Below are 15,407 nucleotides of genomic sequence, written 5' to 3'. Positions count from 1 at the left end.
TTATTAAGTTTTCATATAAGCAGAAATAAGGTTCAAAGGGGATAAAAGGGTATAGAAAAGAAATAGTACCTAGATAGACAGAAAAGTAGTCCATTCTGCACTACCATATGTCATTTACCATACAAAAGACTATAACATCTTTCCATATTTTCAGCATAAAATCTCAATATTCAATGTTATATACAGTATGTATCATTAAGTCTTGCTCCATCTTTCTTAATTTGGATCATAGTCTCAATATACATACAATACCGCATAATAGTAGTAAGTAAAAAAATAATTATGTTTCACATCAGACAATCTCAATCAGAAAATTAGCTAAGTGTCAGACCAAACATATAATGGCTCCCATTTTTTTCTTGCTTCTTCTTTAGATTTGCCACTCAGTAATGAAGATAAATAGTCCATCTCAGCTGTCTCCAATATTTTCCCAGCCAACTCATACTTTGTAGGCACTAGTTGTAGTTTCCATTTCTGCGTGAACAAAATTCTGGCTGCTGTGTTAAGATGTCCCATTAAATGCCTTGTCTCTTTTGTATATTCATTGGAGTATATGTTCAATAAAAATAACTCTGGTTTAAATTGAATCTGTATTTCCAATATATTCTGTAGCAGATCTTGCAGAACTCATGGGCACTCAATGAAATTGCTGAGCAGTCGGGTTAGAACAGATAAAAGGAAGTACTTCTTCACCCATAGAGTGATTAACACATGGAATTCACTGCAACGGGAGGTAGTGACAGCTACATGCTTCAAGAGGAAATTGGATAAATATATTCAGTAGGGATCCATAAGTGGCTATTAGCCACAGCGTATTTTTAGAACTCTCTGTCTGGGGCAAGTGATGCTCTGGATTCTTGGTGCTTGGGTGGGACAACAGTGGGAGGGCTTCTAGTGTTCTGACCCCACTGGTGTACCTCCTGATGGCACCTGTTTTTTTAGCCACTCTGTGACACAGAGTATTGGACTGAATGGGCCACTGGCCTGATCCAACTTGACTTCTCTTATGTTCTTAACCCAGCTCTACTAACCTTACAAAATATCTTGCCGTTTGTAGGACTGCTGAGAGGAGGAAACTAGGGGACAGAAGTCTATGGAGCATGATAAATTATGTTATTTTCTTTTGTCTGGTGTTTTGGTCAGCTCTGGATGATGTTAGGTGGGTCCCAGAACAAGTCTTTCTAGTAGCACATGGTGGCTCTCAGCAGATCTAGGTGGACAGCCAACTACTCATCATTGACAAGGGCCCCAGCTTCTTAAAAGGCTCTTCATTTTTAATGAGTTTCTGTATGGATGGGTTATTTCTGAACAGGTTTGGGGATAGATATATACCCTGGTTGCTTTGCTAAGTATTTATGAGAGCTTAGATGTGAAGAAATGTTAAAGAGACAGTATGTTTAATTTAGAAGAGAAAGAGACTGCAGTGATTTGTGATGCTTGTATATTTGTGAATAAAACAATTATTACAATCATGCCATGAGACTCCGGTGTTTTTTTTTCCTTCAGAAGGATCCAGAACTGGGTAGCATTTCATATTTGTCATCTAAAGAAATCCCCAAATATACTTTAAAAATCATCCAATCATACAACAGACATACATTAACAAAACATAGCAAGCAGGGGGGAGAAAACTTAAAAAACCAATGCTAATCAAATCCAGATGAAAATTAAGGGGGGAATAAATTAAACCACATACCTTTAAAAGTAGGAACTGGTCTTCTTAGAGCAAAGTAACAACTGAGATGGCTCAGAGGTTTCAACAATACAAGTAGTTGCAGAACAACAATAATATAGAAAGGAAAAATCACCCCTTATTTGTCATTGAAAACCTGAGTAGATAAAGCTTAGAGTTTAAAAAAAGCAGTCAACTTCCCCCTCACATTTACATGATCTTGGAAATAAATGTAGAAACAAAAGTTAAATTGTTAAAACAGCTATATAAGGACACTAAATGGGAAAATTTTTAAAATGTGGGGAAAATAGATTTGCTAAACAAAGGGAACCTTCACAAACTTTTAAAGTTTCCTGAGCAGTTTTTGAAAATTTTGTTTTTACTTAAAAGTGCAATTCTGATTGAATTTGACACATTCTAATTTCTACTACCTCTGCTAACAATAGATTCTTATTTTGGGGGGGGGGAGCTGTTCTAGTCAGCTTGGATCCTATATGGTAAAACAGACTGCCTAGATCTTTAATTATAAGTTGATATGTGATTGTATCCCCCCCCCCCTCTGTTTTAGGCTCTTCAGGAAGATTTAGAACAGGAACAAGTCAAGGTTAATTCTCTCACTCACATGGTTGTTGTAGTGGATGAAGCTAGTGGAGACAAAGCTACAGCTGCCTTAGAACAACAACTTCAGGTAACTATTCAACTGGTATATTTGCACTGAAAAAAGTACATTTCAGGAAATACTACTATTAACATAAAGTTTTATCTCTTGATCTGATGTTTGGCTGGCATCATAGTAACATGCCTCTCCCTCCTTCTGGGGAAGACAAAGAGGCCCCTGCCACCACTGCCAGCTGGCTCTGTGGCTGGAAGGAGCCAGATTTTCCCATTTAACTTCCTTCTATGTCTTGGGATTATTAAAAGCATGGGTCAGTGTTGCACTGATATGACTGAATATAGAATACATAATTGTTGATGGTCCTAATTGCTTCCATGGATATGCTTGCCAGCCATCTTGTTGCCTAATCTGGTCATTTACCAGGCCCTTTTTCTTCTGGGCAGCCAGGTGAGGAAAAGCAGTAGCTGTCTAGATTTCCAATTCTTATTGAAGCAAATCCTCACCATTCAGCAGGGTTTTTTCCCAGCCCTCTCAGTGCTGCAGCTGCTACATCTCTCATCTGCTTCTTGCCAGCATTGTTACTATAACTGCTCCCCAGCAGCAGTTTCAGCAGTCTGATTCTGTCAATCCTCCTGGACAATCTGTCTCAACAGCTTTCAGTACCGTTTAGTTAGGTTGTCACTAATATGCATATGATACTCAAGTCATCTTCAGAAGCCATGCTTTCTGATTTTAGGTGGGTGGCAACCTGGGAGAGGGTCTTCTCAGTCGTGTTACCAAGGTTCTGGAACTTTCCCTGCAGGTTCATCCATCCCCTTCCATTGCTGTGTTCCACCAGTGGGTGAAGACTTGTTTGTTTCATTTGGCATCCTCTCAATGATACTTCCTTCCTAACCAATCTTTTACATTTTGCATATATATTTTAGTTCTGTTCTTTAACTCTTTTAAAAGTTGCTTTAATTAGGTGTTTTGGGTAGAGACGTTTATTTTAATGGCTTTTAAATGTATTTTATCATGTATGTTTTAAATCATTAACTTCCTTGGCAGCTCTTGTAAGAGAAAGGCAGGACATAAATTTTATGAATGAATGATTGCTGCTGTTCTTTCTCACTGTTCAGCCCACATGCAGCCAAAAGACAAAGAACTGGAAGGATTATCTTTGGTGGCCTTGGGAATTTTATGATCAAATAGATGCAGTACAACTCTGCTACTTCATGACAGAGTATTTTTAGAGTATTTTCATAATGGAATGCTCCATGACTACTGAGCCTTCCACATTTTTTCTAAATATATGGTGTTGGAAAAACACATTTAATATTTTAGTAGGGCTGCATCAAGTGTGATACTGTTTCAGTTTTTGTCAAAAGTTGCACCAAAATGTCCCAGATTTTTGTAAACCAGAGTTCAAGTGATGGTAAGGTGTTGGATTTCCATAGAGATGCTATAGTCGTTTTAACAGCTGTAAGAAGACTTTCAATCAAATCATGAGAAATCTTTGGAATCTTCAGAGTTCGCCAGTATTGCAAAAAAAAAAAAAAAAGACTTCAGGAGAGTGTGGGATGTTGTAACCAGTAATGTGCTTAATGTGTTCAAGAATCTGTCTCCAGAAAGCTTCTATTAGTGGGCATTGCCACCAGCAATGTGCAAATGTACTGATATTTCCACAGCCTTTCCAACATAAATTGGAATACAATGAAGAAATTGAAGCAAGTCTTTTGGGGCTTAAGTATAACTTGGAATTTTTAAAATAAAATTATTATATGTTCAAAAAAAAAGTTACACCAAATATTTGCTGAAAGAAATTAAACTGTGTGACTGTTCACATTCCCTTGCTCATGTCCATTGCATTGTTTTCTCTATCAATTTTGGCTTCTGTTTTGTAATCACTGTGTTTTTTTCTCAGAAAAGCCAGTTCAGAATTCCATAGCAAATAGGATATAATACCAATGGCATGTTAACAGTCACATTTAACTGCATTATGAGTGCAAATGAAATGATTTAAGGAGACTCGTGCTTCCTGGATAATTCCAGTCAAGCAGGTAGCAAATATGATAACAGTAGGACATTATTTAATGATTCTGATATAGTTTTGTGACAACATTGCTCGGGGCAAATGAAGACAATTTATGAATTATTAAATAGGCAAGCATTTTCACCATCCTGGAAAAAAATCACAGAAAAATCATTCAGGGCATGTCTTGCTTTGGGAAATGTTCATAAAAAGCTTTCCCATTATGGCTTATCCCTGATATTATATGAGTTCTAATATCTGGCATTAACAGTAAAAGAGACTAGTGTACTCTCAGATTAAAATTGCTGGCAAAGCAATTATTCAATCATTCTGCTTGCTTCAACAGTTGCATCTTGTCTGTTAAGATACAGATTCAAAAAACAGTGTAGTTCTTGCTTCTTTTTTAAACCTTGTTAATTTTGAGATAGACTTTTCATCTTGTTTTGATTTTGGTTAGCATCTAAAACCTCTTCCAGCATGCAAATTGGAGAATATCTTATTAAAGCAAGAGCAAGTGAGAGGCCCTGATTTGGTACTGGCTGCTAGATTAAGGGACAACAGTTCTAAAGATAGATCACAGGCATTGTAGGTAGGAAGGCAGAGCTTTTACTGCAAATACTAAGAAAGAATTTTACCCATTAGAAAGTGGAATTGACTTGTGTATAAAAACCTTTCAGAAGGGTGCAAATGCTGTATTACAAAAATAAGGGAAAATAAATAGATTTGAGAAGCCCTAACAGGACAATATTAATAAAACTTGAAGCCCAGCATAACACTGAAATGTATTAGGCTGATAAACAAAAATGTGATGTGGTGTTTTTGTGGTCACTATTGAGCACTGACTGCACAGTGAAGATTTAGGGACATTTCACAATTGCTATTATAAAGGGGTCATTTTGTAGAGAAATAGGTGGTAGAGCTCATCCAGGGATTGTTGTGCAGCTGCACATACTATTCACTGGACAAGGAGGTGGAATTCTCAGAAGGTAGGCTTGCCAATCCCCAGGTCCCAGCAGGGGTTCTTCCGCTTTCCCAGGCTCCTTCCGCCCCCAGTCAGCTGGCTGGTGGGGGGAAGTCCCGCCCCCAAAGCCACCATGTGACTTTCCCCCTCCGGAGGCTCCAGACTCCGATTGAAAGGCTTCCTCTTGGGATGGGGTGTCTGTGTTACTTGGAAGAGGTTGGCTGCAACTCGTTAGTAGAGAGGCCAATCCCTCATTTCAGAGTCACCAGAAACGAGGAGGAGGGAGAACATCTGTTGAGCACTTCCTTATTCCCTATGTGGAGATCGATTCTCATAGGGTATAATGAAGAATTGATCTGGAGGTTTTGGGGGCTCTGGGGGAGCTGTTTTTTAGGTAGAGGCACCAAATTTTCAGTATAGTATCTTGTGCCTCTCCCCAAAGTACCCCCCAAGTTTCAAAATGATTGGACCAGCGGGTCCAATTCTATGAGCCCCAAAAGAAGGTGTCCCTATCCTTCATTATTTCCTATGGAAGGAAGACATTTAAAAAGGTCATATGAACATATGAAGCTGCCTTATACTGAATCAGACCTTTGGTCCATCAAAGTCAGTATTGTCTTCTCAGACTGGCAGCGGCTCTCCAGGGTCTCAAGCTGAGGTTTTTCACACCTATTTGCCTGGACCCTTTTTTTGGAGATGCCAGGGATTGAACCTGGGACCTTCTGCTTCCCAAGCAGATGCCCTACCACTGAGCTACAGTTCCTCCCCAAATGTGATGGTCCCTTTAAATGTGATGGCCAGAACTCCCTTGGAGTTCAATTATGCTTGTCACACATTTGTTCCTGGCTTCGCCCACAATGTCTCCTGGCTCCACCCCCAAAGTCCCCAGAGTTTGCAAATTGAAGAATGGCTGTGAACTTTCACATATTTTGATGCAGTTTGTGGCAGTTAATGAAAAGTTTAAACCCTTGCTTTCTGCTCTTCATGAAAAACAGCTGTTTGGTTTAAATGGCTGAGAGCTTTGTGTGGCTTAACTGTTCAAAGGGGCTTTCTTGGGAAACCAGTCCATGGAGATGGCTGCCCCTGAAAGCCCCTTTAAACAGCTGAGCCACACAGAGCAAATTGCTCCACATTGCTCAGCTGTTTAAAGTGGCTTTTTGTGCAGCTAGCCCCAGGGGTTGGGTGCCCAAGAAAGCCCCTTTAAACAGCTGAGCTGGAGAAATAGCCTGCTTCAGCAGTTTAGCAGTTTCCAATCTAAACTGAGCCAGGTTCATGAAGTTCGTGCCCCAAACAGCTGAGTCTCAGGTGCAGCTTGCTCCTGTGGCTCAGTTGTTTAGATTGGAAACAGCTGAGTTTTGGGGGCAGCTTGTTCCCATGACTTAGCTGTTTAGACCCTGAAAGAACTGAGCCGCCATGGGAGCAGGCTGCCCCCACAACTCAGTTGTTTCGGATAGGAACCTCATGAACCAAGTTCAATTCATATGTAAGCTGACTGGGTTTGTGGGGTTTGTAGCTTGGCTTGTGGCTCACTCACAAACCACGTGAAACTGCATTTTTGTGGTTCATGCTCATCCCTAGTGAAGAGGGTAGGTAGATTGTTTTACAGGGAGACGGCCAATATAGGGCTATTCAGGTGATCTTGGCATGTGCTAAAAGCCAAATTTATCATATGGAATAAAGATTTCTTGTAAACCAGGCTTCATTTTCCATAACTCCCTAGTTAAGTATATTGTAAATTTAAGATAAATTGTTTTTATTGTTTGGTGGTGCCTCACCAAATAATTGTTTATTGTATTCAGGCCTCAGATTCAGCGGGAGCTCACAGGAGCACAGCTCCTGAACCTTTCTGAGAGTTCCACCTCCTCCTTCTGAGAGTTCCACCTCTTCCTTTTGAGAGTTTCACCTCCTTGTCCATTGAATAGTATGTGCAGCTGCATAACAATCCCTGAATGAGCTCCACCACCTATTTTTATCCAAAATGACCTCTTTGTATTGATTTAAACACCAATTATAGCAGATATTTGCTGCATATTTTCTTACCAAACAATTTAAAGAGGTTTATTTTAAAAGGTAAACATCCAAGGCAGCTGTATTTAGTTGGCTGTAAGGTAATAGTTTTAACTCCTGTCTTGCTGAATATGGTGCTCAGTATTACTGAGCTTATGAACCATCACATTTTTATGGAATGGAAATAGATGTCACAGAGTACTATCTTGCACCTTCAATATTAATATTGCTCCTCTTCATAATGTTATTGCTTCATACTTATAATTCAATTCATCGCTGCGCTCCTTCAAACAATAATGCTAACCAGATAACTTGCAAATATTTATAGTCTTAAATTAGGCATTATAATATAAAGGGTTAGGTTAACAGCTTATTTTCAGTACCAAATGAAAATATTGTACATTTAAGTCAATATTAAAACATACTAAGTTTTGGCTATCTTTTTAGCATTTAGGAGACCGATGGGCAGCCATTTGCAGATGGACAGAGGAACGTTGGTTTCTTCTACAAGATATACTTCGAAAATGGCAACAATTTACTGAAGAGCAGGTGAGCAACACTGGTAGGTTACCATTTATTGTTTGTTCATTGTACTTTGTGCTTGGTATTCATAAAGACTTTTCCTGTTTTTAGGGTCTCTTTGATGCATGGCTTGCTGAGAAGGAGGATGCTGTGAACAATATTCATACCACCGATTTCAAAGATCAGAATGAAATGTTGGAAAATCTACAAAAGTTGGCTGTAGGTTGTTTACATTGCTTTTCTTTCTGAACTTATTTTTTGCTAAAAAAAAATTGAGCTAATCACTGGCAAAGTGATGTTGCCATACATGCCACAGATGAACTCTGTCTTGTGAATACAAAGAAGGTAGTGTTCTGTAGGAGCCCCATGGTGCAGAGTGGTAAGCTGCAGTACTGCAGTCCAAAGCTCTGCTCACGACCTGAGTTCGATCTGGGTTCAGGTATCCAGCTCAAGGTTGACTCAGCCTTCCATTCTTCCAAGGCTGGTAAAATGAGTACCCAGCTTGCTGGGGGGAAAGTGTAGATGGCTGGGGAAGGCAATGGCAAACCACCCTGTAAAAAGTTTGCCATGAAAATGTGATGCGACATCACCCCAGAGTCCGAAATGACTGGTGCTTGCACCTTTACCTTTTACTGTTCTGTACTCATATATGATGAATAACAACACCATGCCTTTTATGCAGTGAAACATCTAGAAGGGACATCATGGGTCATCTAGTCCAGCCCTCTGCACAATGCAAGAAATTCACAACTACCTCCCATTACCCCACTGAGCCCTGCTCTGTGTCCAGAGGAAGGCAAAAAACCTCCAGGATCCCTGACCAATTTGGCCTGGAAGAAAATTCCTTTCTGATCCCAAAGTGGTGATCAGCATTACCCTGAACATGAAAGAAAGGGCCATGATAGCTGAGTGCTGATTCATCCCTTCCTGCCCTCCCTTTCATGATCTGCCTAACTTTACACAGTTAGCATTGCTGTTAGATGGCTATCAATCGTTTCTTATAAACCTCCAAAGAAGGAGAGCCCACCACCTCCTGAAAATGCATGTTCCACTGAGAAACTGCTCTGTCAGGAAGTTCTTCCTAATGTTTAACCAAAAATTCTTTTGATTTAATTTCAGTTTGTTTGTTTTGGTGCAACCTTTTGGGACAAGAGAAAATATATCCTACCATTATTGTTTTTGCTGATGATAAGTGTCCTTTCATAACTGCAAACCCCCAATTCATTCTCATCCTGTTGGAGTGTCTCCTCTCCTTCCACTTTGCCTTCAATTTTCATGACATTCTCTTTCCCCAGAGCAGAAATAAATTCAGATGTTGTGAGACTCCTCCCCCACTGCCCTTGCGCTTCCACCTTTTGCCATGCTGCTGTTAACCAGGGTAGGCACTTCCAGGCCTCAGAATGAGAGGAGGTTGCATTACCTTCCCTCTCCCTTACTTGGGACAGTTCTTCCTTCCTTCCTTCCTTCCTTCCTTCCTTCCTTCCTTCCTTGAAGTCTCTGTTTCCTGCTTCCTTCCCGGCCTGTCTGAGATGCCTCCCTTATAATGACCTTGCCAGGTTCCCTCTTACTTCAGGACCCACTCCTGGCCCTCCTGCCCCCTATTCGGCTTCCTGATCTGATTGGCTAGTTTTCAGCAACAGAATCTACCTTCCACTGCCTCATATCTCCCTCCTTCCTCCACTGGTCCCTCCCAATCCTATCCTGCCTGCAGGCTTGGTTCTGGGCTTGCCCACAGCCCAACCTGGTCCATCCCATTCCCAAGCTCCTTGCCTTGGGTGAGGCTGCGGGGGTGATTGCTGGAGGGGCTGAGATGCTCCCTTGGGGTGGTGACTGCCTCTCTGGTGGCCTTGGGGTTTGCGGGGTCCATCCTCAGATGCTGTTGGCTTCTCCTGGCTGGTGCTGCTTGTTGCCATCATTGTTTTCAGTGAAGAAGCTTGCAGTACTCCTCCCCAAATCATCAGGGAAATCCCAGGCTGTTCCAGCTTGCTGTGCTGGCTAGACTCCCTGTCACTGGTTGCCTCTTCAGGGAGTGAAAATTTACCCAGTGAGTAAGGCTGCTAGTAATTCTTATACTACCAGTTCACTGAGCTCTGCCTCAAAAAACATATTGAGAGGGAAAAAACAGCTGTACCAGTCACTGAGAGATACAAATGAGGCCAATGCCGGAAAAAAGAACATCTATTTCATTACTCAGCTACAAATTCCCTGTGCATTTTCTCAACAGATTTCTTCAGGGGAATCTGTAATGTAATATACAAATGCTCAGTTATATAATAATGGCTATTTAGTTAAAATTATGTAAATATATTTAAAAGTTCCAAAAATCAAAATAAAAATTACAATATATATAATTCCCCAGAATAATTTTTTCTCTTCAAGACATCACAAGTTAATTAGCTACTACTATTAAACTGTAAGCATTTTCATTTTTTACATTTTTTAAAAAAATTCATCCAACATGAATAAATGGGAGCAATAGAACATATTGGAAATTTTAGTTACAGTGGTAGTATTGAGAAAAGTTCGGGGGAGTTCTGTTTCATCTTTAGAGTTACATCTTTATAGCATTATTTCAAAGATCCATGCCCTAATATTGTGGACAGAAAAATATCATTGTAGCCTAGAATCTATATCCATTTTTAGTTACAGAGTTTGGGGATTGCTTGCTTGAACCTGCCATTCTTTTGAATGGAAAATATGTGCCCTGCCACTGAACTGTCTTAAATCTATAAAATGTGTTTGTAATTATTACTGTAAGTTGCTTCAGTATTTCTCACATAGCCAGAGTTTAAAATATCAATTTTACTGTGAATAAAGTAGAAACATTATGTATTTTAAAGTTCTTGCCATTTGATTGTTCAAACTAATTAACGGGTACCTGACAGCTGGTTTAAAATTGCTGCTAAATGTCCCTGCTGATTTTCACAGTGTCTACAAATTTAATGTTCATTAAAATATGTCACAATTGGAGATCGAAAACTGTGACCATCTGGCAGCATAACCTTAAGCATACGTTGCTCTCAGCACACAATGCCTAACCTTATGACCCAAGTAAATTTCCACAGGCTAAAATACACATACAACCAGTCCAGTCTTTAAAGCAGTAGATCAACACAGGCTCTAGCAAAGTGAAAAGGGCAAGCACTGCCAGAGCAGTTTGAAAAATAGCATTGCAGTTGCCAAGGTGAGTGTCAAAGAAGAGGAATTCCAGATGGCATTCTTTGGACATAAAGATGTTCTACTTAGTACAGAGTTCATTTCAGAATTTATTCTGTTACACTCAGCTTCATTTACAGCTCAATTAGACCTAAGAGTTTAAAGATATAAAAATCTGGAACCACCCAAGACATTGTTTCATGATGGACAGAGTCAGGTTTTGCTAGTGAGTCATGCAGAAATAAGCATGTCCAAACTCTATGGTGGGAATTTTTGCTAGTATTCTTTACATATAAGGGTAATATGTAAGGTTGGTTTCCAGGTGGATTACAGATTGCAGAGCAAAATAAGACAATATATGAGACAAAACAGGCTCCTCAGATATTTGTTCTAGCACGGAGATTATAGATTTAACCAGTCAGCCTAGATCTCAAAGCCCTGGGGTCTAATAAGGAATACACCTCTCCAATTTATTCCATGTCCTTCTCCCAAAGGTGGTCTTACCTACAGCACATCCATGGTAACTGCCTCAGGCTTGGTAGACTCCCAACAACCCATTATTTTGCCTTAAAGAGGGGGAAGAAAAGCCTCCAGAGCATGAGCGGGCTGGTGGCAGCTGCCTGGCTTGGCAGCGTTACACAGGCCCACCACTGCCCTCTTCAGAGCTCAGGTAGGCAGGTAGCATCAGATGGCTTTGACAGCCCCCTGTTTTACCTGCCTCCATTTCCTCCAGGGCATGGGCAGTGGCCAGCTCATTTGTTGTGGGGACTTGCATGGAATCAGTGAGCTCAGGAGGCATTTAAAAGTCAGGAATTTTGTAGACAAATCACAAACCTCCATTGACCGTCATTTTTCCAGTCCATGCCTATCCTAATACTAATCTTCAAATGTAGGAAGAAGTTTATGTAATGCATCAGATCCTTAGTTTGATGTTGTTGATTAATATCACCTCAAAATCTGTTTCCTACATTTTGATATTTATAAACAGGTGTGTGAAAAACTGTGTGGCGGAATGGATGTCTGCCTTGAGTCCTTGCAACTGAGCTGCTGAGAGAGAGAGAGAGAGAGAGAGACTCTCCTACTGTTTAGTAGATCAAGATTGCCTGGTTGGAGAGGAGTATATATAGAGGTTGCCCTGGCTCTTGGGGAAGTTCTCCTTTTCTGGCAGTTTTTAGGCCCAGAGCTGCTGGGCCTTGTAGGTCAGAGGAAGAGGACTACAAACGGCAGCCATTTTAAAACTAGACAACTGCCAGCAATTTAACCATTTCATTACAAACTGCATAGAGGAACACATGTGTAACGTACTCGAAGCGGAGACGAGAGTAGGGCAACATAGTTTATTAGGAGCACGTTGCAAGAGAGAGAGCACGCGGGCCGGGCCCCGCTTATATACAATTCCCGGTACAGCCTACTGGGTCGGTCAGGCCAATCCTGACCTGTTGAACTTCCCGCCGCAGCTGTTGATGGGCGGGTGATTCCGCGCCCTGCGCTGGAGGCTTCTGGGACCGCCCAGTAGCCTCCGCGCGGGGCGAATGTTGTTACTGATACACTACAACATGGTATTACTACTGGCTATGATTTAATATGAAATATACTTAGTGTATGTAAACTGCCTGGGCCATGTTAGAGGTCTGTAATAAATTAAGAAAAAAATCATGAAAATCCCACAGATACAGCACCAATGGCCCATTTTTCTGGTTATAAATATAACATGGTTTAAACTACATATTATACTTAATTAAGCAGACTGTTTTCCTGTAATATCTGCATATCTGAAACTCTATGTCTGGGTTCCAATATTATACAGTTGTTGAACTAGCAAGGGTTCTTTTTGTTGTACAGTGTATATAATAGATATTCAGAAAAACCTACCAGAAAAAAACCCTAGTAGTCTTTACTATATTGGAGGAAATTGCACTATATTCTTCATTTGTATTAACATTTAAAAGTTAGGTACATTTATCTTTTTAATGTCTTTTGGGACCTAATTAGTTAAAAGGTCATGTAGTAAAAGCTACTTTAGAGTTTGCTGCTTTGCATGTAGATAACAAATGCACTACCTTATTTTCAACATTCAAGTTTGTTGCATCTTTTAAAAATTCTGCGCTAATATAATATAGCAGGGGTAGCCAACGGTAGCTCTCCAGATGTTTTTGCCTACAACTCCCATCACCCCCAGCCAGCATGGCCAATGGCTGGGGCTGATGGGAGTTGTACACAAAAAACATCTGGAGAGCTACTGTTGGCCACCCCTGCAATATAGAATCATAGAGTTGGAAGGAATCTCCAGTATCATCTAGTTCAACCCCTTGCACAATATAGGAAACTCACAAATACCTCCCCTCCAAACACCACCGGTGACACCTGTTCCACACCCAGAAGATGGCCAAAAAAAACCCCTTCCAAACTATTGTTGCTTGACCCCAAAGTAGCAAATGACATTTCCCAGGGTGTATAAGAAAGGGACAGACACACGCATACGCACATGAACTCTCTCTTTCTATAAATAAATAAATAAATGTATGTGAGAGATCTATCCATCCATCCTCTATCAATCTGTCTATTGTTCTGAGAGAGAGAGAGAGAGAGAGACTCTCTTTCTAAATATAGGGTTCAATCAGACAGGAGTTTTGCCAAGCCATAGCCACCCTGCCCCCATATTTAATGTGCACAATCACAGAGGCACATCTGTCCCCTCGCAGCTTGCCTGTCCTTACTTTGTCATAGGGGCTGGGAATTTCCCAGTAACAAACTCCTTGGCATGCCTCCCTGGTGCATTTCCAGTCATCTGAAGGGTCAGGGCATGCCATGCACATGATGCACATGCACCGAAGTAGTGTGAACTCTCCTCTAAGTGTGATTGCTGCAGCGCATCTCTTTTCAAGGTGGCTTTTTTAAAGCCAAGAGACCACCGCAGCAACTTCCCAGTCTGATCCCATCCATAGCACCCCCATAGCGTGGTCCTAGTCTTCATGTACCACATCAGCTGGTTGAGGGAAGTAAGGCAGCCATTTAAAACAAGTGGAAAGTAGAGACATGATTGGCAAGAGCTCCTGCCAGTTAACTCAGGTAGTGGGGCAACTGGAGAATGTGAGGCAGAAAAAGGAAGGCATACCACATGGAGTCTCCCTCATAAGTGCCAAGGACTCAGATCTGAGAGAACATGCTAGTCCTCCTGTTAGTTAACTGGCTACAGGGGAGGAAAGTAGAAGGAGCTAAAGAAGATCTAGGATGCTGTTAACCCCTTCTCCTCTCTAGCCTGAGGTCTTCAAGAGGCACTGCCTAACCTTTAAGATGCAACAGATACTCACAATATGTAAAAGTATATCTTCAACAGTTTGTCTGACTCTGTCAGGGTGTGCTGAAATTCAAATTTTGTCATGAATTTCAGTCTTGTAGCTCCAAGACTGACATCAAGGTAAATTGCAAATTCTTTAGGAGCCAAAAATGATTTTACTAGATTTTCCTTATTTTAAGAGGCATCGTTCTCTTTACCAAAGAGAACTAATAATATGTTGTCTGGATAACTTCTTTGGTTTTAACAGATCTTGAAAGGAGAACTAGAGATCAAGAGACAGTTGATGGATAAGCTGAACATACTCAGCCAGGACCTCCTTTCATCTGTGAAAAATAAAGCATTGTCTCAGAAGCTGGAAGGTTGGTTGCAAAATGTTGCCCAGTGGTGGGAGAACCTGGCACAGAAGCTGGAGAACAGTTCTAAGCAGGTTTGCCATAATTATTACTCTTTATGTTTATTATAAAATTGGATCAATTAATAACAAAGTGACAAATGAAATTTCAGTGCAAATAATTTCGTATGGGTAGCAGTATGTGTTCAGTAGAAGGTCTAAGTCCAATAGCACTTTAAAAACCAACAAGATTTTCATGATGTAAGCTTTCAAGAGTCAAAGTTCCCTTTTAATGAAAGGAGTTTTGAGTCTCATAGTGGGCAAAATAACAATTTTGTATGTGTACTGATGATGTTGGAATTGTCGGTGGTTAACCAGGAAATGGCTTTTGGGGCACTGTATATAGATGAATCAACTATGTGTTCAACAGCAGTGAAAAAGTGAGATTCTATGTCCAAGATTATAAGGAAAGGGACTGTTTCAGAGGATAGCCACATTGGTCTGCAGTCAGACAGCTAGATTTGAGTCCAGTAGTTCCTTCAGACCAACAAGTTTTAAGAGTTATGAGCATTAGAGAAAGCTCCCTTCATCACAAAGTAACTGAAAATGAATTCACAAGTATCATCATGCCTTTGTATGGCTCTATTTAGAATACTGTGAGCAGTTCCGGTGCCCCATCTCATAAAGCTAAGTAAAGTGCAACCACATGATGCAGTACCTTCTGAATGAGGAAGCATTGAAGAGTGTGTGTGTGTGTGTTTTAGTTTAGAAAAAGGTGAAGGGTGAATCTATCAATGTCTGTTAACCACTATAACAGAAATAGAAGCCATATA

At 40.6% G+C, this 15,407-nt stretch overlaps 1 protein-coding gene across 2 annotated transcripts in view; it reads left to right on the top strand.

Annotated features, from left to right (window-relative positions):
• The window catches only part of DMD (dystrophin), a 1,885,017-nt gene that overhangs the window by 688,027 nt on the left and 1,181,583 nt on the right, over positions 1-15,407 (top strand). For both annotated transcript variants that reach the window (XM_060234097.1, XM_060234096.1), the window contains exons 13-16: positions 2,241-2,360; positions 7,715-7,816; positions 7,901-8,008; positions 14,491-14,670. In XM_060234097.1, coding sequence (XP_060090080.1) covers positions 2,241-2,360; positions 7,715-7,816; positions 7,901-8,008; positions 14,491-14,670 — 510 coding nt within the window. The remainder of the gene's footprint in view (positions 1-2,240; positions 2,361-7,714; positions 7,817-7,900; positions 8,009-14,490; positions 14,671-15,407) is intronic.

The sequence above is a fragment of the Heteronotia binoei genome, chromosome 3 (assembly GCF_032191835.1).
Source record: "Heteronotia binoei isolate CCM8104 ecotype False Entrance Well chromosome 3, APGP_CSIRO_Hbin_v1, whole genome shotgun sequence".
NCBI lineage: Eukaryota > Metazoa > Chordata > Lepidosauria > Squamata > Gekkonidae > Heteronotia > Heteronotia binoei.
Note: the sequence above shows the minus strand (reverse complement) of the source record. Positions and strands in the feature narration are given on the sequence as shown.